The 23,625-nt window shown below is 46.1% G+C and overlaps 1 protein-coding gene across 7 annotated transcripts in view; it reads right to left on the bottom strand.

The window, feature by feature from the left end:
- FMNL3 (formin like 3) overlaps positions 1-23,625 on the bottom strand; it is a 100,856-nt gene that overhangs the window by 10,307 nt on the left and 66,924 nt on the right. For 6 of the 7 annotated variants that reach the window (XR_008328245.1, XM_053371699.1, XM_053371661.1 and 3 more), the window contains exons 10-23: positions 22,560-22,634; positions 20,194-20,304; positions 16,546-16,695; positions 15,343-15,444; positions 12,449-12,710; positions 12,283-12,351; positions 11,746-11,870; positions 10,398-10,600; positions 9,714-9,948; positions 6,712-6,780; positions 6,237-6,317; positions 5,562-5,691; positions 4,640-4,800; positions 3,227-3,328 (exon numbers count right to left, since the gene is read on the bottom strand). Coding sequence is in view for 6 of the 7 variants with exons in the window: in XM_053371699.1 (XP_053227674.1) it covers positions 3,227-3,328; positions 4,640-4,800; positions 5,562-5,691; positions 6,237-6,317; positions 6,712-6,780; positions 9,714-9,948; positions 10,398-10,600; positions 11,746-11,870; positions 12,283-12,351; positions 12,449-12,710; positions 15,343-15,444; positions 16,546-16,695; positions 20,194-20,304; positions 22,560-22,634 (1,875 nt within the window). In the remaining variant the exon portion in view is untranslated. The remainder of the gene's footprint in view (positions 1-3,226; positions 3,329-4,639; positions 4,801-5,561; positions 5,692-6,236; positions 6,318-6,711; positions 6,781-9,713; positions 9,949-10,397; positions 10,601-11,745; positions 11,871-12,282; positions 12,352-12,448; positions 12,711-15,342; positions 15,445-16,545; positions 16,696-20,193; positions 20,305-22,559; positions 22,635-23,625) is intronic. The other variant, XM_053371654.1, reaches the window with a different exon arrangement.

Here is a 23,625-nt window from a genome sequence, read left to right as displayed (position 1 = left end):
AAAAGTTAGAAGACAGTCCAACCAGTAGCCAGGCAGCACCTAGCTGGGGATATATGGAGATAGAGTTCCACTGAATCAGGCCGTTGGCCAACAGCCTGCTGGGAGAGATTTGCCCGGCACTTTGCGGGCACAATCACTTGGATCTGTGCTGAGCTGGATGCCACCATTCGAGTCAATATCAATTCCACAAATAAATAAATGGGCCCATCTAGTCGAATGTATCTTCCATTTGGCAAGACACAATTAAAGGTAAAGGGACCCCTGACAGTTAAGTCCAGTCGCGAACGACTCGGGGGTTGTGGCGCTCATCTCGCTTTACAGGCCGAGGGAGCTGGCGTTTGTCCACTCCGTAGACAGGTTTGCCAGGTCATGTGGTCAGCATGACTAAGCTGCTTCTGGTGCAACAGAACACTGACACCAGAGCAGTGCATGGAAACGCCGTTTACCTTCCCGCTGGAGCGGTACCTATTTATCTACTTGCACTTTTTGACGTGCTTTCAAACTGCTAGGTTGGCAGGAGCAGGGACCGAGCAACGGGAGCTCACCCCGTCATGGGGATTTGAACCGCCAGCCTTTTGATCGGCAAGCCCAAGGCTCAGTGGTTTAGACCACAGCACCACCCGCATCCCATATAAGACACAATTACTGCCTTGCAAATTTTCTGCAGGCTACGCTGCAGAAAATAAGTCATGCCATTTCACATGTGCTATGAAGCTCTAGTTTATTTACTTATGTTTATTTGAATGGTTGTAAGTTAAACTGTTTTTAATATTGTGTTTTAATGCTATAGCCCACCCTGGGACCTTAGATAGATAAGATATTCTTATTACCTGCCCTTCATCCTACCTACTGTCTACTCTGGCTGGTAGCAGCTCTCCAAACCAGGCTCTCGGGCAGAGATTTCTTTCCATCTACCTGCTACCTGATGCTTTTAAACAAGAGGTGCCCGGGACTGGCTTGCAAAGCAGGTGCTCAGCCAGAGGTGTATGGGCCTTCCCTCTAAAATGACTACCGTTCCTGGCCACATGGTGGGGCAGTAGACAAGAGCGTTTAGTCCGGCCACAGGAAATCCAGGCTCAGCTGCACAACCCGCTGCCTGGTGGGTTGCAGTGAGTGGGAATCACAGAGCTGGAAAGGGACTCAATGGACCATGCCCCCCCACCCACTGCCCTGAGACAGAACGTCCTATATATAAAGGACCCCGCCCCCTTAACAAAACTTGCTCCAAGGTTCCCTTAAAAACCTCAAAAGAATAGATCCCACGCTAGACCCAGAAGTTCCTGATAACAAGTGGCCTAAATCTATCTCCCGATAACCAACAGCTGCACCTTTTTATTCTATTCTCAAGTGGAAAACCGGTCCCTCTCTGGGTGACTAGGTCTGGCCCACCTGGGTAACCCTCTGCCTCTTAACCCACCTCACAGGGTTGCTGTGAGTCCTACAGGCAGGAGAGGAAAGAAATCTAAATAAATGGGCAGAAATGGGAATGAATTTTGACAGGCTAGGGAGGGGATGCACACGTGGACATGGTCTTTTGCCAAGAGTCGTGTGTGGATTGAATCCGTAACCATGTGGGTGAGCCAGGCACTGATTCCCTACAATTCACAGCTCTACCTGGGATGGTAAAACCACAAACCAAAGTTTTCCTAGTCCAAAGAACCAGGTGCTCCCAGAGAGCCAATCTTTGGCCACTGCTTGCTACACGAGTCCAGGATAGTCCAGCACTCCCTCAGTCTGAGCATCTCATCACTGAAGGAAGCCATTCCTTTGCACCACTGGAATGTTTCCCTGCCTGCTCCCCACTCCCCCCAAATGCTGCACCTGGCCAGCACTTGAACCCAGGACACAACAGCCTTCTCCAACAATGGGAACAGAGTGATGGCAGCAGAAAGGTGTGGCTGATGCATGCGATGGAGGTTCAAGGAAATGGATTGGCTTTGCTCAAGGGACCAAACCTTGGAGAGGTGCTTTGGAGGACTGGGATGTTAGGGAAGAGCAGATGGGCTATGGAGCATCTTGAAGTCCTCGCTGGTGTGGAAGAGAAATGAAGGAGCATGCAGGGAGGGCGCTCTAAATCTCTTGCCCACTGGCCACACCTAATCACAGGAAGACAGGTAGGGCTACTTCCTGCTTGGAACAGTAACAGGCAGCACTTGGTGGCGGCGGACTGGCAAGTGGGCTCCCACTTCTACACCAGGGTAAGGCGTGAACTTGTGTGGCTTCTAAGGTGGCCTGGGTTCTCTCTTTTTTATATAATGATTTTTATTGAGATTTAAGAACACCAACACCAACCAACAAAAACATCAGGTCTTATTACATATATCCTACTTTATGCTCCATAGAGCCGTTGACTTCCGTCCTTCCCTTCCACAAGTTTTCCTATTCCAATCTATAATTCAGTTTCATTAATTAAAAATTACACCGTGACATAAGATTTACTTCAATCCTGCCAACGTTTTCATATTTGTACAGTTCTCACTTATATAAACCATAAATTTACTCTATTCTTTTTGGTACTTCGTCTCCTCCTGATTGCGAATTCTGTGTGTTAATTTAGCCATTTCAGCGTATTAGACCAGTTTTATCTGCCATTCTCTTACCGTCGGAATCTCCTGTAGCTTCCACTTTTGGGCTATCAAAACTCTAGCTGCTGCTGTTGTTGCATACAGATAGAGTCTTTGGTCTGTCTTCTTAATATCTTCTCCCACCAAACCTAGCAGAAATTCTTCCAGCTTTTTGGGAAAACTATACTTAAATATCTTTTTAAACTCATTATAGACTGATTCCCAAAACTCTTTTATTTTATTACATGACCACTACATGTGGTAGAAGTCGCCATCCTTTTCCTTGCATTTCCAACAAGTTTTACTACTTGTCCTATACATTTTTGCCAATTTGGCCAATTTGGTGGGAGTGAGATACCAATGATAGACCATCTTCATAACATTCTCTTTTAAGGCAGAGCATACGGTGAATTTTAGACTCTCATTCCAGAGTTTAGCCCATGCATCATAGTCTATGTTATGTCCTAAATCAATAGCCCTATTTTGTCATGGCCTCTTTTATGAATTCATCTTTTGTATTCCATTCTAATAAAAGATTGTACATTTTTGAAAGTGGTTTGAACTTACTTTCTATAATATCTGTTTGGAATTTCGATTTTTTTATCTTCAAATCCTAATTTTTTATCATCTTTAAGGCAACCTGGGTTCTCTAACACACATACCTTGTAGGATCGGATGAAGCGCGCAAAGACCGGGAAGAAAACGGACGGCGGTGTCGTCTTGGGGCTCTCGCCGAAATAGCGCACAACCGTGTTGTAAGCCTCCTGCCAACAAGAAGTCTGTGTGAATGAAGGCTTGGCCTTTACACTCACTTTTACCATGGGAGGAAGATGCTGGCACAAGAAGCTTGGGGTCAGAATGAAAATCTATGCACAAAGAGACCTTTTGACACATGGCCTGCACGTACAGACCTGAGGGTGTGATCCACTTTGCACATCAGACTGGCATAGTCACATGATGAAACTGATTCTTTAAAAGGCACACAAATCTGATGTTCAGAGCGCATACAAACTCTGCTGTAGGGAATTTTGTGGGGATTTTGTTTGGTCCACGTTTTGTTTAAACAAGCCAACTTCACTGTGGCTCAAAAAAGTGCCAAAATGTGTATTAAAATGTAAAAAAAATCATATTTTAGTGTGAAATTGTGTAGAAAAATGTGTACTCTTAGGGTGAAAACATATGTTAAAAACATAATGCAAACCTTTGTGTTTTCCTGTAAAATTGCCGATTGAACAGGGCTGGAAACAGACTGGTAAAGGGATGGTACACAAGAGCATGTTGAATTTTTCAACTTCCAAAAATGAGGGGAGCTAAAAAGTTCTGACATGACTTGGGAATTCAAAGGATATTTTGGTTAAATTAATAAAATGTAGTTTTGCTCGGTAAGTAAAAAGTGCAGAAAACTGCACAGAAATCTTTAAAAATGATTGCCAAGTATTTGCAATTATATTATATATTAATATTAACATTTATTATTATTGAGCATTCCCTGACTTATTCAGATGGCAACATTAAAAATTATTTGGTTTTCCGAAAGCAGCTTATGCGCTTCTTCATCAAATGTAGACTTACCAAACTACATGTTGTCCAACCACAAAATAACAGCAGATTTGAATTGCTCACAGCCAAAAGCATACTTTTAATACCCCTCAGTGGAGAAATTTGCAAAAATTAAGTTTCACCCCGTAAAACGACACGTCCTATGTGATGCACCCATGCATACTGTGAAGGGAGTTTGGCATGTAACTAACAAAATAGGAACTGATTACATAACACACAAGCACAAATGCACCCTGGATCCCATTGCAAAAATCTGACACCAAGCAAGCACAGATTAGTCAAATTTGGCACAAGTACTACATCTGCAAATGTCCACAGCCAGGCAGGTGGCAGGATTTCCATATGTGAATCTGGCATGCAGCTAGACAGACACAGTGTTGAACTATATGCCAGACCTGTGCTTTTTAACATGCCACACAGCGCATACAAGGATTTGCGCTCCAAATCCTGCGCACAATTTAAGGAGCCTTCTCCTGCTCACCCCGGAGCTGCACGCCCGCTCCTCCTCCACTCACCTCCGCAGTCTTAGCGTCTTTCTGTAGCCGGTCCAGCTTGCCCTCATTGGCGTTCAGGAAGCTACGCAGGATGCTATGGTCACGCAAGCTGCACTCCCGCCGGATCAGCTCCATCCCACGCCCCAGCTCCTTTACATCCAGCAGCACGTTCTCCAGGGATACTGTGGTGGGACAGAAACCACTGGGTCAGCCTGGGAACCAGCTCAGATTGGGGAGCGCCAGCCCAGTTTCACGGCTCGCAAAAGGCTAGAAGAGATGCACAGGCCTCAGGAGGGAGGGAGGCAGACTCTAAGGTCAGGGATGGGGGACCTGTGGCCCTCCGGATGTTGATGGACCATAACTCCCTCATCCCTGACCTGTGGCAAAGCTGGGGAACTGCAAAACAGACCTGCTGTAAGCATCAGTCAGGGCTTATCCACACTTTTGCCTTGCTCTTTCCAGGCACTGGTCCCCACTTTAAAGCTCTGTGTCCACCTCAGAGCTTTCTCCGTGATAACGCACTCTTTAAACAAGGCATAGGCAAACTTGGCCCTCCAGATGTTTTGGGACTACAACTCCCATAGTCCCTAGCTAACTGGACCAGTGGTCAGGGATGATGGGAATTGTAGTCTCAAAACATCTGGAGGGCTGAGTTTGCCCATGCCTGCTTTAAACAAATGACAATTTGGGCTTTCTGATTGAGCTTTGAAGACCGGGTTTTCATGGGGAAAGCTCTGGGGCAAAAAAATACGGTGCTCAGCTTTAAAGTGCAGCCTGTGCCAGGAAAGTTATGTGTGGATAAACACTCAATGTACATGCACTGTAAACATCCGACTTTCATGATGTCTGAAAGCGAGCGAGACGGAAGTAGCTACAGAGGGGACACCTCTGTGAGGTCTTGGCGCTGCCCCTTGAACAGGCTGGTGGTTGGAAGGGTCCCTACCTGCAGCTGCTTTCTCCACGAAGTGCAGTTCCTGCCAGAAGGTGCTCAGCTCGGGGTATTTCTCCTTCACCATCATGGCAATGAAGTGCAAGAGGGTTAGCTTCCGGTCCGTCGACTTGGTGTCCAACAGCTTTTGGGGTAGAGGTGGGGAAGAACAGAATGTCAAGGCACTGCTACAGCCATCTGCACAGGCAGGTGCAAATTCGCATGCGGGCTGGGGGCATAGGGGCGCATGGAAGCAGATAATCAAATCTGCACAGTGTGCATTAATTGAAACACGGGAGGTGCTCACAACGGGCGGGGAGAGCAAATGCGTGGACGCATGCAATCAAGCAAGAAATCAGACACACAGGTTTGTATGCAGGGCTGAGCAATTCTGCAAATTGGCATCCGTGCATGGTTTGGTCTGTGCATGTAACCGTGTGTCTGAGCGGAAGCACATACAGAAAACTCTCTGAAAGTTGCTGTGCTGTAGGGCAAGACAGGAATTTAAAAATACGAGTTTGGGAATCTTGCAAGGTGGCACAAACAAACAGCTGCCGCCTGAACAGAATGGCCATGTGGTGTAGCATGCAGGAAGGGCACATCTTCCTCCCAGGCACATTATCTGAGCACAGGGGTAGGGATGGATAGCTTTGCATATGTTTTTATGTGCCCCTTTAGGCCCCTCCTTACCAGATCAAGACTCTGCAGCTTAAAACCATAAACCGAACCACGTTTGCTGCTGTTCATGTAGTTGCCAAGGGCGAGGATGATCTGGGAGGGAGAAAATAGGCATGTCACATAGATACTTGACATGTCTGATATTTAAGTCATACAAGGGAGTCCCCAGCCAAAATATCCTGGGCCACCTGTGCTTAATTTCACTGCTTTCATGGAGGCTATGACATTTAACCTGGAAGCCATCACTACCTAAATAGTGTAGGTAAATACACTATGCTCAGAGGCACTATTTGAACCCTTACTTTGCCTCCTGGCAATTTACAGAATCAGAGTTGGAAGGAAGCCCAACACATTTTTATGCAGGAAATCATCCCTGATACGGCTGCCCTCCAGCCTCAAAATACTCTGCAAGCTAAACAGAAATAGTTGCTCCCCATCACACATTTGCTGTTTCTCTTGTAAGTACTTCCATATCAGCAGGACCCACCTCCAACATGCGCTTGAGCTTCTGTGAAGACTTGACAGATGCAGAGGCAGCAATGATTGCACTCAGTTGCTGTAGGAGGGCAAAAATAAAAAAGGATTATTATTGGTTTTGCTGCACCTCAACACTTGGTCAATGTAAAATCATGGAATTGTAGGGTTGGAAGGAATCGAAAGGGTAATCTTTTCCACTCTCTCCTGCAATAGAAGTTGAATAGAAGTTCCTTTCACACAGGGCGCTCTCAGGCGGTTGCTGTTTTGAGGTGGGATGCAATCATATACTGTCAAATTCATCTTGGCAATGAAAATGCAATGCAATGGGAAGTCATGCTCAACAAACCTCCTTCCTCATCTAAATTTGACCTTTTTGTGATAAAGGAAAGGGAAAATGCACTGGGAAGTGTTGGGGAACACTTACTTGACGCAATGTCATCTAACCTCCCTGCAAACCAACTCAGAATGAATGCTCATTTGACAGCCAACTTCATCTAATTTCCCCTCAAACTCTGCACAAACAAGTCAGGGATGAATGCTTAATAGGCAGACTGCTTGGAAATAACATCAGTCTGGAAAGTGAAGGGGAGGGCGTGGAAATCTTGATAAACTATCCTCCCTGACTTTCACAGGTTTACTGTGCTTTTGCAAGCAGAGCCCGTGCATGTACTACTTGTATGCACATGGGTTCTGTTTGCAAATAAAGACCTGGGAGTTGGGTGCAAAAACATGGTCCTCTCTCTCTCTCTATGTTCACTGTATGCTCTACTTGACTGCCTGGAAAGGACTGCAGGAAATGAAAAACGGTTCTGCTGCCAAGCCTGCAATCAAGCAATTATTATAGGCTAATGAAAAACCTGAAAGAAAGACAGACAAAGGATAAATAGTTGTTTTGTTGTATTTTATCACTAGCAACATCAACATTTCTTGTTAGTTGTCTTGGGTGCTTTAGTCAGAAAAGTGGGGCGTAAAACCAAGTAGTAGTAGTAGTAATAATAATAATAATAATAATAATACTACTAATAATAATAATTTGTTATTTATACCCCACCCATCTGGCTGGTTTTCCCCAGCCACTCTGGGCGGCTTCCAATAAAACACTAAAATACAATAACCTATTAAACATTAAAAGCTTCCCTAAACAGGGCTGCCTTCAGATGTCTTCTAAAAGTTTGGTAGTTATTTTTCTCTTTGACATCTGGTGGGAGGGTGTTCCATAGGATGGGTGCCACTACCAAGAAGGCCCTCTGCCTGGTTCCCTGTAACTTGGCTTCTCGCAGCGAGGGAACCTCCAGAAGGCCCTCGGTGCTGGACCTCAGTCCTCTGGACCAAGTAAGAAGCAAAAGAAGGGAAAGCGAAAAACTGTGAGCATAGAAATGTAAGAAGAGCCCAGCAGGATCAGATCAAAGAGCCCAGCAGTCTGTTCTTACAGGGGTCAACCAGATGTGTCTTGCTCATATGCAGAACCTATGAACACCACATGAATCATAGAATCATAGAATCATAGAGTTGGAAGAGACCACAAGGGCCATCGAGTCCAACCCCCTGCCAAGCAGGAAACACCATCAGAGCACTCCTGACATATGGTTGTCAAGCCTCTGCTTAAAGACCTCCAAAGAAGGAGACTCCACCACACTCCTTGGCAGCAAATTCCACTGTCGAACAGCTCTTACTGTCAGGAAGTTCTTCCTAATCTTTAGGTGGAATCTTCTTTCTTGTAGTTTGGAACCATTGCTCCGTGTCCGCTTCTCTGGAGCAGCAGAAAACAACCTTTCTCCCTCCTCTATGTGACATCCTTTTATATATTTGAACATGGCTATCATATCACCCCTTAACCTCCTCTTCCCCAGGCTAAACATGCCCAGCTCCCTTAGCCGTTCCTCATAAGGCATCGTTTCCAGGCCTTTGACCATTTTGGTTGCCCTCCTCTGGACACGTTCCAGTTTGAAAGCTTGTGCCAGCATGGAGAGGATAGGGCTTAGCATGTATGAATCAAGACAAGAGAAGGTATCACAAACCACAATGGCGGCAGGGAACAAAAATGGGTCAAGAGCATCCTGGGAGGCTTGTGAGCCAGACCACACCCTACTAGCAACAGATCTCCATGGTTATTTCCTAACGCTTATCAAAACTGAGGATAGTGGGAGTTGAATCTGAGACCTTGCACATGCAAAACAAGTGACCTACTAAAGAACTACCTGTGCCTCCCTGTCCCTTGACGTTGCTGGGCAGCACCACAAGCAGAGCCGTGCTGTTTGGCAAACACCCTTTGCTGCAGTGGCACAGCCAGGTGGCAAAGACTGTGAAATATGTCAACTACCCTCCGACGAGACTGCTAGGTAATCTGAAGGTTATGCAATGATGCAATGGGTGTTTGCACTTGCTAGCAAAATATTCACCGCCTGATTTCAAAGAATGTGCAGGTTTAATTGTTTTCAAGGGCAGCAGAAGTGTGTGTGTGTGTGTGTGTGTGTGTGTGTGTGTGTGTGTTTAATAAAGCTTTTGATCACCAATATATGTCTATCACAATATGGCACATATTTTAATTATGGAGAAACTTAAAGCAGGAAGATCATCCCCAAACTCCTGCTGTCCAAACCTCTGTATATCCCACCAGAATCAATGTGGCTTTCTCCCAAGTAAGTATGCTTGGGACTGCAAACTTGTGCAGTCAGTCTGAAACGGGCCCCAAAATCCTTGTGCTAATGCACCCTTAGAGAAGGAAAAACGAGGATTTTGGGGCCCGTTTCAGACTGACTTCACAGTCAGATTTTAGATTTTGGGAAGCCATTCCTTCACCAGCTGCATAAACAGCTAGAACTACTCTCTTGACTTCTCCCTTTTTAGATATATGGAAAGGTAAAAGGGCACAGAGGTGACCAGACCAGGACAGGGAACTTCATTCCCAGACTCCCCTCCTCTAGCTTCATAAATTAACCCTTCCTTTCCAAGAGCCGAGGACAGAGCCCAAAGAGTTTGGGCTCGCACAGACAGGGGAGGCAAGTCTCGTACCGGCATGAGCATCTGGATGTTCTCACTGAAGTTGCCCAGGAAGGCCATGATGGCCATGCGCTGCGTCAGGCGCTCCACCTTGCTGAAGTGCAGCATAAAGCGGTCCTCGTCCGACAGCTCCTCCAGTGGCTTCCGCTCCTTCTCATACTGGCGCAGCAGCTTGACCTCATTCTCCGTCGGCAGGAAGCGCATGAGGCACTCGACAAAGTCCACTGGAAGCGTCTTCAGGTCAAACCTGGAAGAGCAGCAGCAGCAAAAACGACCCTGTGTCAGAAGGCAGCAGGAAGGGGGGCTGCTAAAGGAACTGGGCTGGGAGCGGGGAAGCCCAACGGAGCCTGTGGGGTGACGTGGCAAGAGTGTCAGGCTGGGGATCTGGAAGGCCAGGGTTCAACTCTTCACTTGGCTATGAAGTTCACTAGGTGAACTTTCTTGAGGTGGTGTCTCTTTCTTGAGGTGTCTCTTTCTTGAGGAACTTTCTTGAGGTGGTGTCTCTCTCTCTCTCTCTCTCTCTCTCTCTCTCTCTCTCTCTGCCTAACCTACCTCATATGGTTGTTGCAGAATAAAATACGCCAAGGGACAGCCACTTTGATCTCCTCAGAGAAAAGGTGGAATATAAACATAATAAATAAATGTATTTCAGGGGTGCTGTGGAAGGAAAAACTACACACACGCACAGATACCCACGTGTGAATGGCTTTGCAGATCTCCTCCGTGCTCCTCCCTGCTTTGCGCAAGGTGATAGCAAGGTTCTTGGCCCGGTTGGCTTCCAGCAGGGTGACCTTGTTGGCTGCCTTATGCGATGCCTTGTTCTTAGAGCAGAGGAGGTCAATGGCCGGGCCTTGGGCTTTGGTCTTAAAGAGCTCCTCAAACTTGTCTAGATCAAGGTCCTGGAAGAGGAAAGAGGATTCAAAGAGTTACCCATTATGATACTCAAGATAATAATAACGACAACAACAATGACATACATTCTGATTTCAGGCTGCTCATAATTTGCCTTTTCACTACTGGAGGAATTTCAAAGCTGCTAATAGCATGTTATCAGTTGCTTCAGTTTTGGGAGCCAGGGAGGGAACAGCGAATAGAGATCTGAACTTGGATTGGGGAGAACTAGGTTCAAATTCCTATTTAAGGATTGTTGTGAATATAAAATGGTGGGGAGCCCAGTGAGTGTGTTGGAGGAACGGTGGGACACGTATGTGAAGAATCAGTACAAAGCAAAATAGAAGCCTGAAGCTGAAGAATTGACTGGTTGGTTCCAATAATACATCTCTCTTTCTCTCACACACTGAGAAAGTGAGAGAGTGAGCAATTTGGTCTTTGTTGCTTCCTTGGGGTTACCAGTCCCAAGAGGCAGAACTCCCCTATCAAAGGTCCCTTCCTTTCCTGCTCTCTTCTTTTCTGCCAATAGCACACTACACCTCCTGTCTCTATGACATCGTGTGTAGCTTCCCCCCATTCATCAGTTTCCATGGCTCCTCCTTTCTTCACCTCCATTCATTCCCTCCCTCCCTCCCTCCCCCATTGTCCTCATAGACTCCTGCTGTTCAGGCCTCATAGCACTGCACTCTTCTCCCTTATAGTACATGGGCACTGCTGATCTCAATCACTCCTTAGAGCCCTTTCCCTTGCCTTACTTCCCTCCCTCTCTCCTCTCCTCCTTTCCTGAAGCCTCATTCTCCACCAACCATTTTTTCACACTCATTATTCTTACACTGTGCATAGCCTATTCTATATTCTTCCTTCAAACTCCTTTCTTCTAGGCACACTCTCCCTTAGCTTCCCAATATGCCGGGGCCTCTTCTCAATTCTTGTGTGAGGCTCTGACGCCAGCCAAAGTGACAACTTTCCCTTCCATCAAGAGGCTGCACTACAAACTGTTCAGTTTCCCTCAGCGACTGAATGTTCTGTGCTGCTGCGCTTGATAGGCTGATAAGGGTTTCACCTGCACAAGTACAGTAGATACAAATACAACGGATTAAAGGTTTGAAAGAACGGTGCACACCATTCAGACTGACTTCTCCCTTTCCCTCACCTCCAATATCTTTTCATCATCCAGCTCACTGAAGACTGTGCCGCTGATCTGGTTGGGCTTCAAGGCCGTCCAGTTAAAGACCGGCAAGCGGAATTTCGTCTTGATGGGTTTCTTAATCCGGATTGCTTGGGGGCACAGAGGAGAGAAAAAAGTATTATTTGTCCTCACAGGTGCGGAAGAGGTCAAGGCTCAGCTCAGCTCGGTCCCAATGGGCCACTGGGAGGGAACAGAATTGGGTTGGTTCCCCTAGCAAGTTTCTGTTCCCAGTTTTGGTTCACCTTCATGGACTTCTCTTAAGTCATGATCTGCTGACACACTTTCAAGCATACCATAAAGGCTGGTTACTTGGTTTGTTTGGCTGTTGTTGTTTTTAGAGAGAGAACAAAGGTTCCCAGGAAGATGAATTCTGTACCCAGAACCATGTTCTGTGCTTTCACTCGTGAAATTACAGCACACATAGAGCAAGGACCCAGGGCCTTTCCTCGCTGTCCCTCTTTCTGTCTTGCAGGTGGATGGGTGGGAGGCGGCGAAACGTACCTGATAAGCCCATAGTGAGAATCACAGAGGGAGACGTCCCCGGAAGTGGTGGAGCTGGCGGACACTTATCTGTGAGAAAACAGGGGCGGAAAAATATATGTAGCAACCGTCGCCCTCTGTGCAACCATGTGTGAGAAGATGGCAGGTTTCTTTCCTTTGGACTTACCCGGTAGCGGAGGAGGGGGTGGGGGGAGAGGCGGAGGAGGTGGCGGGGGTGGAGGGGCAGCCTCCATGGGAGGCAGGACCGGGAGGCGGAGGTCGTCCTCCGGGATGTCGCTGAAGTTGACCTCTGCCCCTGGAGGTGGGGGCAGCGGCAGGTGGTCTCCCCCTGCTGGGCGAGAGGTATAGTGGCGTCGGAAAGCCTCCTCCTTCTCCTTGATGATTCTGCGCAGGGTGTGGACCTGGTTGCTGGCACTCTCGTAGGTTTCCTGCCCCAGAAGAGACACATCAGTAAGGCCTCCTCTTCCCACTCGCTGGAGGCTGTTCACAAGGCCAGATGCCGCTGGGTCTCAAAGGACCAAGGGACACATTATACATTCAGCAGAATTAAGGGGCAGCGCTTATCCCCAGCTGCAGCACCTCTGGGAGCTGTGTGTGTGTGTGTACATATTTACAGAAATTTACATTCTCCTCCACAGGGATAAATAACAGACATGTAGAAGTTGTGGGATGTAACATAAGCAGTCAAGTACAACACTTCCTGTTTGCCCAGAGTGGACATGCAGGGGGGTGTTACTCCAGCCAGGAGGACTTCCTGTCACACCTGGTCTGTAGCTTCCTCCCCCTGTGTGTGACCAGGTAGGTGGGCGTGACCCTGGGAGACCCCATAAAAGGGGCGGATCACGCAGCCACCTTCCTCTTGATGCCATGCTCTTCTGATGCCATTTCTTCTCTTGGACTGCACTGCTGGGTCTCTGCCAGCAGCACATGGGTCCATCCTTCAAGGATGTAAGCCACACTGTATCTGTAACTACAAGCTAAAGCCTGCCTTCAGGGATCCAACTGTGAACTGAATGTGAGTAAACTTACTACTTTTAAAAGAAGCTTCTTGTATATTTATTCTTTTTAGGAGGGATAAAAAGGGATTTACCAGGAACCAAACCCAATCTGAACGAAGCCAGATTGGATGGCTTAAGTAAAGAGTTTCAAACGAATCTACCAACTAGCTTCCTGCTATATACTGGGGAATGCATTCTGCTGCTAACTGACAAGTATGAGTTAGGAAGGATACTATTAAATCAATATATCCTCTCCTAGTATTTCCAACACTCCCACAAAAGTTACATGGGTTTTGCCTCTTTTTCACCACTGTTGATTTTAAAAATCTTTTGAATTTTTTAAAATACCTGTTTTTAACTGTTTTCCCTCCCCAATGGATAATTTTAATGTTTTATTTATTTATTTTGCAAACAGCATAGAGGTTTTCTTACAATCAAGTGGTATCTAAATTTTGTTTAAGATAAATAAATGGGACCAAAAAGGCTTGGCATGGAAATGGGGTCTAGACTAGCCTGACATATTTGTTTCCTATGAGCATGTAATGTTTCCCCCTGGGGGGCAGGGCGAGCAGGAAGCAGGGAGGGAGGGCAGAAGATGCAAATATGCTGCCCTCCACCTGCAGCAAAATATGATCCAATAAAAAACTTTGCTTCTTAGTTCTGCTGATTGCACCAACTGGTCAGGGAACTGGGTCGATGCCAGCACTGCCCTGGACCCCTTAACAGAACAGCTGGGATTTATCTGCAGGAGAAGACCCACATCCTCAAACAAGGAAGGAATGGAGCCAAACCATGGACAGTCCACAGAAACCCAGCCAGCCCCAAGCAAGGGAACAGGGACCATTTGCCAGCTGTCCTGAGTGTCACATTGTCACTCTGACCTGTGAACTAGAGTCCCATTAAAAACCCACATAAGATAGACCTAAGAAAGGATTGTTAGGAAAAATGCCCAGATACCAAACCAACAAGCATGCAAGAAAGAGCCTGGAAGGTAATGGCTCAAGGAGGCAAGAATTGTGCCTCATCTCTACAGTGGAAAGACCCACAGATGAACCCTGATGAGGCATGTTCTTGTAAATGAGGAGTCTGTCAAAGCTTCATTCTTCAGGGAACCTTTTCCACACAGACCTGCCAGGCAGGGAACGTGGCATGTCCGCTCAAGAAATCCTGTTCATGGGGAGCATGGCTTGCGCCCACTAGGCCTCACCGTCATCCTGAATATCGTGTCTGAATAGAAAGTGTTCCCTGGCATACAGCAGTGCTCCCCCTGTAGGCAGGAGGACTGGGAATGGTGAGCCAACTATCAAGGAAGCCTGTCCATCATTATGGAACTTTTCACTGAGAAGCGTCTGAGGAAGCATCCCAGGGAGGTTAGAAAAACCTATGAATTAACCCAGACGATGGACGGGCCCCCATCTTCTTAGGAAAGCCTCCGCATCGCTTTTTCCTGGCCACCATAGCTGTCAACTTACAGATTTGAAAATAAGGGACCAGCATCCTTGAAAATAAGGGACCAGCAGCCAAAATAAGGGACCTGCAGCCTCACCTGTTCCAGGCACTCCAGTCTTCCTCTCCTCCTGCAGTCTGGTCAAACTCATGCTGGTAGCTTCGAGAACACTGTCCAACCAACTTTGTAACCAGACGTGCAACTGAATAGAATCTGAATCACATGCACCACAAGGCCTATGCAGCCTCAACTTAAGATGGCTCCCTGGCCTGGCTTTGCACTGCAAAGTTTGCAGCAGCACGTGCAACAAAATGGCGTCCAGCATTTAAAACCCCCCTCAGCTTGCATTAACTAGCCACACACAAGGCATGCAAGCTCCACCCCCCAGTCATTCTTAGACTTCTTATTGGGTGAGCAACGCAGCCAAGCAACGCAGTTGGAGCCTCCCTCCTCCCTGGCCAGCAGGGAGGGAGGGAGTGGAGCTGCTTCCTTTGAAATTTAAGGGACATCATTTAAGGGACATCCATCAATAAGGGACAGCAGCGGGACATGGCGCTGGAATAAGGGACTGTCCCTTCAAATAAGGGACACTTGACAGCTATGCTGGCCACATACCTTGACAATCTCCAGCTCCTTCTCCCGCTGTAGCAGCTGTTTCTCCAGCTCTGCCACCCGCATTATGTTTTCATTCTCCAGATCCAGAAGCTTTTCTGTCAACTGAGTGGAAGAAAATAGGGATCACCAACTTTCCTTTGGTCAAAAAAGACGGTTCTGTTCTCATTATCCTGCTCAGATAACCATTTGTCCAAAATCTCATGTGTGGAGCAGACTTGTGAGGCTCTTGTTTTTAAACAAGTTGCTGGCCCTCGTGGTTATAACAATGTTTTTACAAATGTGCAGGCAGTTAAGCCTGACTGCACCTTCCCTTCCCAACGCCAGCCTGGGGATCTTCTTCAGCACAATGTTCAATTAGCCTATTGCCCCAAGACGGTGGTGATGGTTGCTGGCTTATGGAGCTTTTAAAAGGATATTAGACAAATGAATGGAAGGCACACTCATTTTCCTCTGTTTTAGTATTTTAACTTGTATATTTTAAAATAGGTTTGTATTTTTTTCTTGATTTTCTTGTTTTATCTTTTTGCAAAGCTCGTTGAGGGTTGTTGTTGTTGTTTTGACAACCAAGCTGTGTATAAATTTTATGAAATAAATTTAGCCATAAAAGCTAAATGGAACATCCATGTTTGGAAGAAGTATATTACTAAGTACCAAACGCTGGAGGGGTAAACCATGGTGGAGAGCAGTTGCCTTCAAGCCCTGCTTTGGGGCTTCCCAGAGGCCTCTGATCAGTCACTGTTGGAAAAAGGTTTCTGGACTAGATGGAACCATCTATCAGGACTCTTCCGTAAATGGCCTTGGACCTGTATACCTGAAGTAGTATCTCTACCCCCAACGTTCAGCCTGGACACTGAGGTCCAGCTCCAAGGGCCTTCTGGCGGTTCCCTCACTGTGGGAAGCAAAGTTACAAGGAACCAGGCAGAGGGCCTTCTCAGTAGTGGCACCCACTCTGTGGAATGCCCTCCCATCAGATGTCAAGGAGATGAGTAACTATATAACCTTTAGAAGACACCTGAAGGCAGTCCTGTATAGGGAAGTTTTTAATGTTTGATGTATTATTATGTTTTCATATTTTGCTGGAAGCCGCCCAGAGTGGCTGGAGAAACCCAGTCAGATGGGTGGCATTTAATATTGTTGTTATTGTTGTTGTTGTTAACTCTTATGTTCTTCTGGTGAACTAAAGGGGGGAATCTGTACACCTACATGTGATAAATGTTCTTCCAACTCCTCCACTTTCTCCAACGCTACGTTCTTGGTCTCGGCATCCTCCAGCAGCCCTCCTACATCAAATACGTTGTCCAGGTAAGCCTGGATCTGCACTTGCAACTTTTCGCTTTCCGTGTGTCTCGACTTCTGTGGAAAGAAACGAAAATGCAACACAAGAGGAAGAAAACTGCATGAAGCCAGTGAGCAAGGGGAAATTATCTTAAAGGGAACAAGCTTCCAGGTTGCTGCGTGATGGCACTGAGTCTCTCTCAAAAGCTACAACAGAACAGTGAGGACCATCTCATGATACATGTTTTCCATGCTCCTAATTAATCTGATAGTACATACCTGGAAGCACTGGAGGCAGCCCCAATGATAAAGTGAGTCTGATGTCAACCCTGGTATGTCAAAGCTGGTATGTGACGACATGCCAAGGTTAATTAGGCCTCCGGAGAGCACTTTGGCTTATGGAATCCTGGAAACTGCAGTTGGGATTCTGCTGGAGATCCCTAGACCCCCCACAGGACTACAATTCCCAGAGATCCCTTGAAAGGAGGAATGACGAGGAAGTGAGATTAAGTTTGAGGGCCGTTTATGCCCTTGGAGGTGTCTGGAACTAGCACAAGTCTGACTTACTTCACAGCCTTGCCATCACTGGTCTCCTCAGAAGGGTGTTTCCATCCCTTCCTGCTAGATGGCTAGAACTCTTCACTGAATAGCTCTTCAGTTCCCAAGTTCTTTAATATGCCTCTGAAGAGCTCTGTCCTTTTGTACCACTAAGCTTCTCTATTCTGCCGTTTCGTTCCTGTTATTGAACTGGTGCCTGTTTCCCTTGAAAGAGCAATGACCTTGGTTCTGAGAACAAGACTTGGTCTCCTAATGTCTGTTTTGGTTTTGATTCAGCTGAAACCAAGGCTAGAAACTGACATCAAACCGGGATTTCCACCCAGGCCTTGCACCCAACTCCACTGTTCTGCATCCTGTCATTATCTTCAATAATCAGGAGAGGAATGGTACTACATATCCAAACCCGCCTTCTGTCCAACTGGAAATTATTTTGGCCTTTTAAAAAGATGTTCAGGTTTGTTGTCTATTTTCATGTGAGGGTGGCCAGTCTTTCTTTTAAATAACAAGGCATTTATTTGAAGCTGGGGCTTGAGAAGTTTGATTCTTTTCATATCCCCACTGCCCCACTGTCTTGCAAAGGTTTTGCTTCCGGTTCCATCAGTCACTTGCTAAGGAGTGCTTTTGCTGGAATCGACGACTATTCCAAACCAAAGTATATCACAGCCCTTAACTGAAAGGTTTAAAGCAACAGCAGGGCCCTCTTTGCCTGATGAGATAGTTAAGTGCATTGGCTGCCATCACAGCAGACATAAACAGACCACCAGACTGCAAACAAGTATCTTGGCAACTCAAATGAAAGGGAGGAGGAAGGCAAAAGTTAATGTTGGTTTTAGAGGAGCTGGAGACAACTTGAAAGAAGCATCACTTTCCATGGGATCCCCTTTATTTTCTAGTCCCATAACTGTCTTTGGTCAAGTAGGTTCTGTAGGTTTTTGAAACAATTCAAACCCCAAAGAACCTGTTTACCAGAGACAATGATGAGACATGTACACATTACAAGCAGAAACCCATCCCTACCCCCAAGCTGCCTCTCTGAAAAGAGACCAGTCCATCTCCAACTGAAGTCATAGTGCTCAAAGATAGCACAAGGAACCAAATGTGTGTTGATTAAGGGAAACTCCCCTAAGCATGTTTGTAAAGAGGGAAGTTTCTGTGGTTTTTTAACAGATAATTTTTCCAGGAAATGTGAAGCAGGCATTTCATAAGAGTGCTTCCATATTGAAAAGGTTGTGATATTACAAATAGGTAATTGACAACTGTTTGGGGTTTTTTACCAAAAAAAATCTTATCAAATTTCCCCTGGATTTTCCTCATGAATGCATAAGGAGCAACAATCTCACAACAAACACCCGTCTGGAAGCACCCTCAGTTCCAGGCTATCTTTATCTGCCTCTGATGAAGTGGGTTCTGGACCTCAATCATTTATGCCACTATAAATTTGATAGTCTTGAAGAGGTGCTACTGGACTCTTAATTGCTTTTGCTGCAACAGGCTAACAAGAGTAACCCTGTATTTTGGAGCAAAGGCTCCAAAAGATACTCTAAATGAAGGCTACTCTCCAATATGAGTACGTTATGCTGCTTTTCTGTCAATCTGTCTCTCACACACACAAACATCCTGTCTGGACACAGTTCACCTCTAGTTGAAAACACCTCTATTAAAAGGATGAGCAGCTGTTTTTTCTTGTTGATCTTTGGTACTGATCACATTGGTTGTTGTTTTTCGGCCTAGATTGCATGTTAGTGCATAAATATTGTGCCAATAATCATAACTGTAAGCCTAGAGGGCATTTTGTTCCCCTCAAAAGGTAACTTCTGTGCACCAGGAGAAAAAGGTAATGAAGAAAAATCTGTGAACAAGACTGCAATGTAACACACCCATGTTTTTCATATGGGCCAGCACAGCGTGTGATTCAAACCTCAAAGCGATTTTGCTTCAAGGATTTGGCACAATGACTTCTAGGAGGAACAACATTACTTCTAAATCGCTATCAAAACTTGTCTAAGCTCAGGGAAAATGCAGGAATCTTGCTTGCATTAAGCGCCTATGGATTTAGGGGTCAAGTGTGAGTAGATGCCACCTTTCTGTGATTTTATCTATTAATTCCTCCCCTCCCGTCCAGGTGTCCCTGGCTGATGGATCTGAGCAAGCCATCCTGCCCAGACTCATATGGTCACAAGTTGTTCGGAGAAATTTCAACCATTAATTAGCTCTAACACCCTGGTAGAGTTTAACTTAAAATCAATGGACCTAGACAAAGATCAAGAGACCATACATGAATATGACAATTTAATGATTCATGTGTCAGATCACATGACTATTAAGCTCACAACCCCAGTCACAGAAAAATCTGGTGAGGAAAAATGCAACTGGTTGGTTTAACCATGAATGCTTATCTTTAAAGGCACAGGTTAGAACTAGATGTCACCACTATAGAGACTCTGGTGTGCAGAGACTGCCGGAGGAATACTTTAAACTGAAACACCAATTACATCTCTTGATTGGCAGGAAGAACAAGTTATTCACTGAAAAACAATGGGAACGTTGAATCCAAGCAACAGTAGCTAACAATTCTGGCATTAGTTTCTGGAGCCCTTGACGAGAGACCCTCCATGACTAACACCGTCCCATCTCAGACATGGTACGGATACTATTTAAAAGTATTCTGTGATGAGAAGGTGGGCTCTGTGGAGCCTCAAGAGGACCTCTCAGAATGGGCACCAGTCACAACAGAAAAAGTTAGACTTCTTATTGCCCCAAATCTAGGAAGTCCCAGATCCTGATACAATTCCACCAGAGTTACTTAAAGTAGGTGCCGCTTTGCAGGTATCAAACTGGGCATGCAGGCATCAAAAGGGCAGGAGCCAGCAGCACATGCAACTATAAAAGGTTCAGATCTAGCTGAACAACCCCATTACCCATCTTTGTCAGGCATTTGGCCTATTCTTGGAAAAAATCTGAATGGAACTAGGTTCTATCAGCTGTTCTAGATTGGCTTGTGAAGAGATTGGGTGTTACCTGTAAGAACTCTTCCAGACCTAGTTTGGTGAACTCATATTGTAGGTGCACACGGAAGTTCATGTCCTCAACAGAGTGCACCACGATGTTGATGAACTGCATACAGGCCACCTGAAAAACACATTAAGAGAGGGCAGCTGGCATTATGGCGCACAACTTCAATTTGTCATTCCCCTGTGGTTTTGTCTAGAGTGCCAGGGTCTTCCCCGACATGTTGTCCTCCAGATACTGCTGGACTAAAAAAAACACACCCCATTATACTGGCTGTTGGCCATGCTGGTTTGAGGCCTGATGGGAGATGGGAGTCCAACATCATCTGAAATACACCATGTTGAAGAAGCCTGGTCTAGATGTTCCACCGATACAGGATCAAATGTTTAAAAAGCCTATGCTCCAGGACACCACAGCTGGGGAATGCACCTGTGAAAAGTCCCACCATCAATCCATTTGCTGGGAAGGAATGAAGAGGCAAGAGCCAGACCTAGGTCTGCAAAGGCACTGAGAGAGGGCAATAGGCAGAAGACCTTTAAAATACATGATGGCCCACCAGGTGAAAGCACTTGGGAAAGGCAGATGGGAACATAGGCTGCCAAGTTACTGTTTTGCACTGTAAACCATGCAGCTTGCACCGTAACTATAAACCATTTAGGACTTGTTTTGTTGTTGGTTAAGGTAAAGGTAAAGGTAAAGGTAAAGGTAAAGGGACCCCTGACAGTTAGGTCCAGTCGTGGCTGATTCTGGGGTTGCGGCGCTCATCTCGCTTTATTGGCCGAGGGAGCCGGCATACAGCTTCCAGGTCATGTGGCCAGCATGACTAAGCCGCTTCTGGGCAACCAGAGCAGCGCACGGAAACGCCGTTTACCTTCCCGCTGGAGCGGTACCTATTTATCTACTTGCACTTTGATGTGCTTTTGAACTGCTAGGTTGGCAGGAGCTGGGACCGAGCAACGGGAGCTCACCCTGTTGCGGGGATTCGAACCGCCAACAGGTATTAAATCAATCAATAAAAATATATTGACTGTGTGCAAGAGCGCTGCCACAGTCTTTGACACAGTAGCTAGAGAGTAAAACAGGGATGAAGAAGCAGAAACACACTTTCTAAACTTTTCTATAACATAAATTGGATGGGGGGGGAGAGTCCCTACCCCATAGCAGAGATAGGTACCCGGCAACCTGCTGTCCATACGCAGACTCTACCAATCCAATCCACAGTGTAAAATGAGAATGCCTGCACAGATGGGGAAGGCCTCTGGGGTTGAGATCCCGGCACCTCAGATACCATGATTTTTGGGAGGAGCTTTGCATAATTAATAGTAGGATGTTCAGCTCAGCTGCAGACATTCACTTTTCATGCTGTGGGTTCAGTCTCCAGCATGTCCAGTTTTTTAAAAAGGATCAGGGGTCAGGTGATGGAAAAGACCTCTGCCCAAAAATTCTGGAGAGCAGCTGCCAGTTAGGGTGGACCAATAGTAAAGCTTCCTATGTTGCTTCCTAAAATTCAATTGGCTAGCATGCGGATGCAGTGTGCTTTAATACTGGGGTTTTGCAGCTCTATGTTGGAACATGGTAATTAGAAACAGGGAACTGTCTTATGCAGGTGGCGATCATTTTAGGCACGTCCAATTGGCATGTGATTGCTGACACGTGGGTCCTTTTGGACCTGGAAGAGGGCAGATCTCAGGCATAACGGGGTATAATGGAGTGGGTCACACTTATGTGTGCTCCACCAATGTGCGGAAGGGCCGGGAATGGAACCCCCGTGTGAAATGCTTGCCGCCCGTACTGCGTCAGAACATTGGTCCATGTCGATGCCAAATAAGAATGGATAAATATGAAGAAATCTGGAACGAATATTTAAGTGATAAGGCAGATAGTGGTGGAAAGTAGTGGAAGGAGAGAGAGGTGGGAAAATATTGTTTAAAAAGGTGTAGTCACAGGTATATCAGTGTATTCAAATCTGAATTATCAAATTGTGTTGTTATTGTTATTATGGTTTTTGTTGTCTTTTGTGGTTGATGTTTGTATCCAAAAAAATGATTAAATATTTTTTTAAAAAAGAACATTGGTCCATCTATTATCCACAGCAGGGGTGGAGAAGCTACTGACGGCTCTGTCCGGCCATCAGAACTCTTCTTGGGCCACATTCTGTTGGCCACATCCCTCACTGGCCCGAGTGTTTATGCCTGGCTGGAACGTGTCCTTGCCCACAGCACGGTCAGTGACAGCATGTATATAATCTTGCATTTAAGAGACACTGTATATACCGCAACCTGTCCTTCGCATCAGATTGTGGGAGCTGCTGGCACAAACAGAAAAGCGACTCGTGGTTTTATGCAACTCAGGGCACCAGGGCTTTTGCTCCTTACCATGAAGTCAATATTGCTGTCCTCGTTGCGGAAATACTCCATCAGCTTCTCAAAGCGGTGCTGCTCTTTGCAAACCTGAGAAGCAGAGAGCACAGCAGGGTCTTAAGGGTGCTTTAGTACTGGTGAGCCAGCCAAATACAGACTGTTCCCGGTATGCAGTCTTTGTAGACTTCTCCATAAGTACCCCTTCACGTAGCTATTCATCCCTTCTTCCATATTCACATGCACATTCCAATATTCTCAAGCACATTCCTGTATTCATTCCTTTACCCAGCCACACATTAGCAGCCCGTGCAGGAGGAACAAGCAGCTCTGCTTGAATCACTCGGCAGAGAGAGCATTGGCTCCTTCTCCTTCTACCCTGCATGTCTAGGCTCCACCTATTTTAAATTTTAATTTTGGATTTAGAATTCCCTGCCTTTGATGGATGTTTCAAGGGGCCAAACAGCAGAATAAAACAATTAATAATGCTAATAATAATCATTTAAGAGAGCAGGATCCATTAAGACAAAATACACAAAAGAGTGGGGAGGAGAAGATGCCACAAAAAGGCAGATCAGATGAAATTAAAAGCCTAAGCAAACAGGACAGGCTTTGCTTGGCACTTAAAAGATGGTGCCAGGCTCACACATGTAGGGAAGGAATTCCATAATGTGGGTGAGAAGGCCTGGTGTCCACCTGTCTAACCTCAGACACTGAGGGTGTCGAGAGAAGAGACGTTAATCAACTTCATCTCGAATGAAAGGCTACAGGGGTTTACGCCATCCAAAAACATGATGGTGGGTTTTCAAGCACAGTTATGGTGTGGAGTGGAGCTACCTGTGTAGAGGCCCACTTCTGAGCTCAGGAAGGCAGAGGTAAACAGGTACCAAGGTGTGCTGGTATCGTAGTTTGCCCCTGAGAGGCACTAACACATGGGCTCTGATTTGGGATCAAAAGTTGGCCACTGCTACTCTATCCATTTACGCTACACGACTTTTCCTCCACCTCCCTCCCTCAACTTGTGTATCTGTCTGTCCATTTGGCCTTGTGCGCACAACTTTTTACTAAATTGTCCCCACTCCCA

The sequence above is a fragment of the Podarcis raffonei genome, chromosome 2, assembly GCF_027172205.1.
Source record: "Podarcis raffonei isolate rPodRaf1 chromosome 2, rPodRaf1.pri, whole genome shotgun sequence".
In the NCBI taxonomy this organism is placed as follows: domain Eukaryota; kingdom Metazoa; phylum Chordata; class Lepidosauria; order Squamata; family Lacertidae; genus Podarcis; species Podarcis raffonei.
Note: the sequence above shows the minus strand (reverse complement) of the source record. Positions and strands in the feature narration are given on the sequence as shown.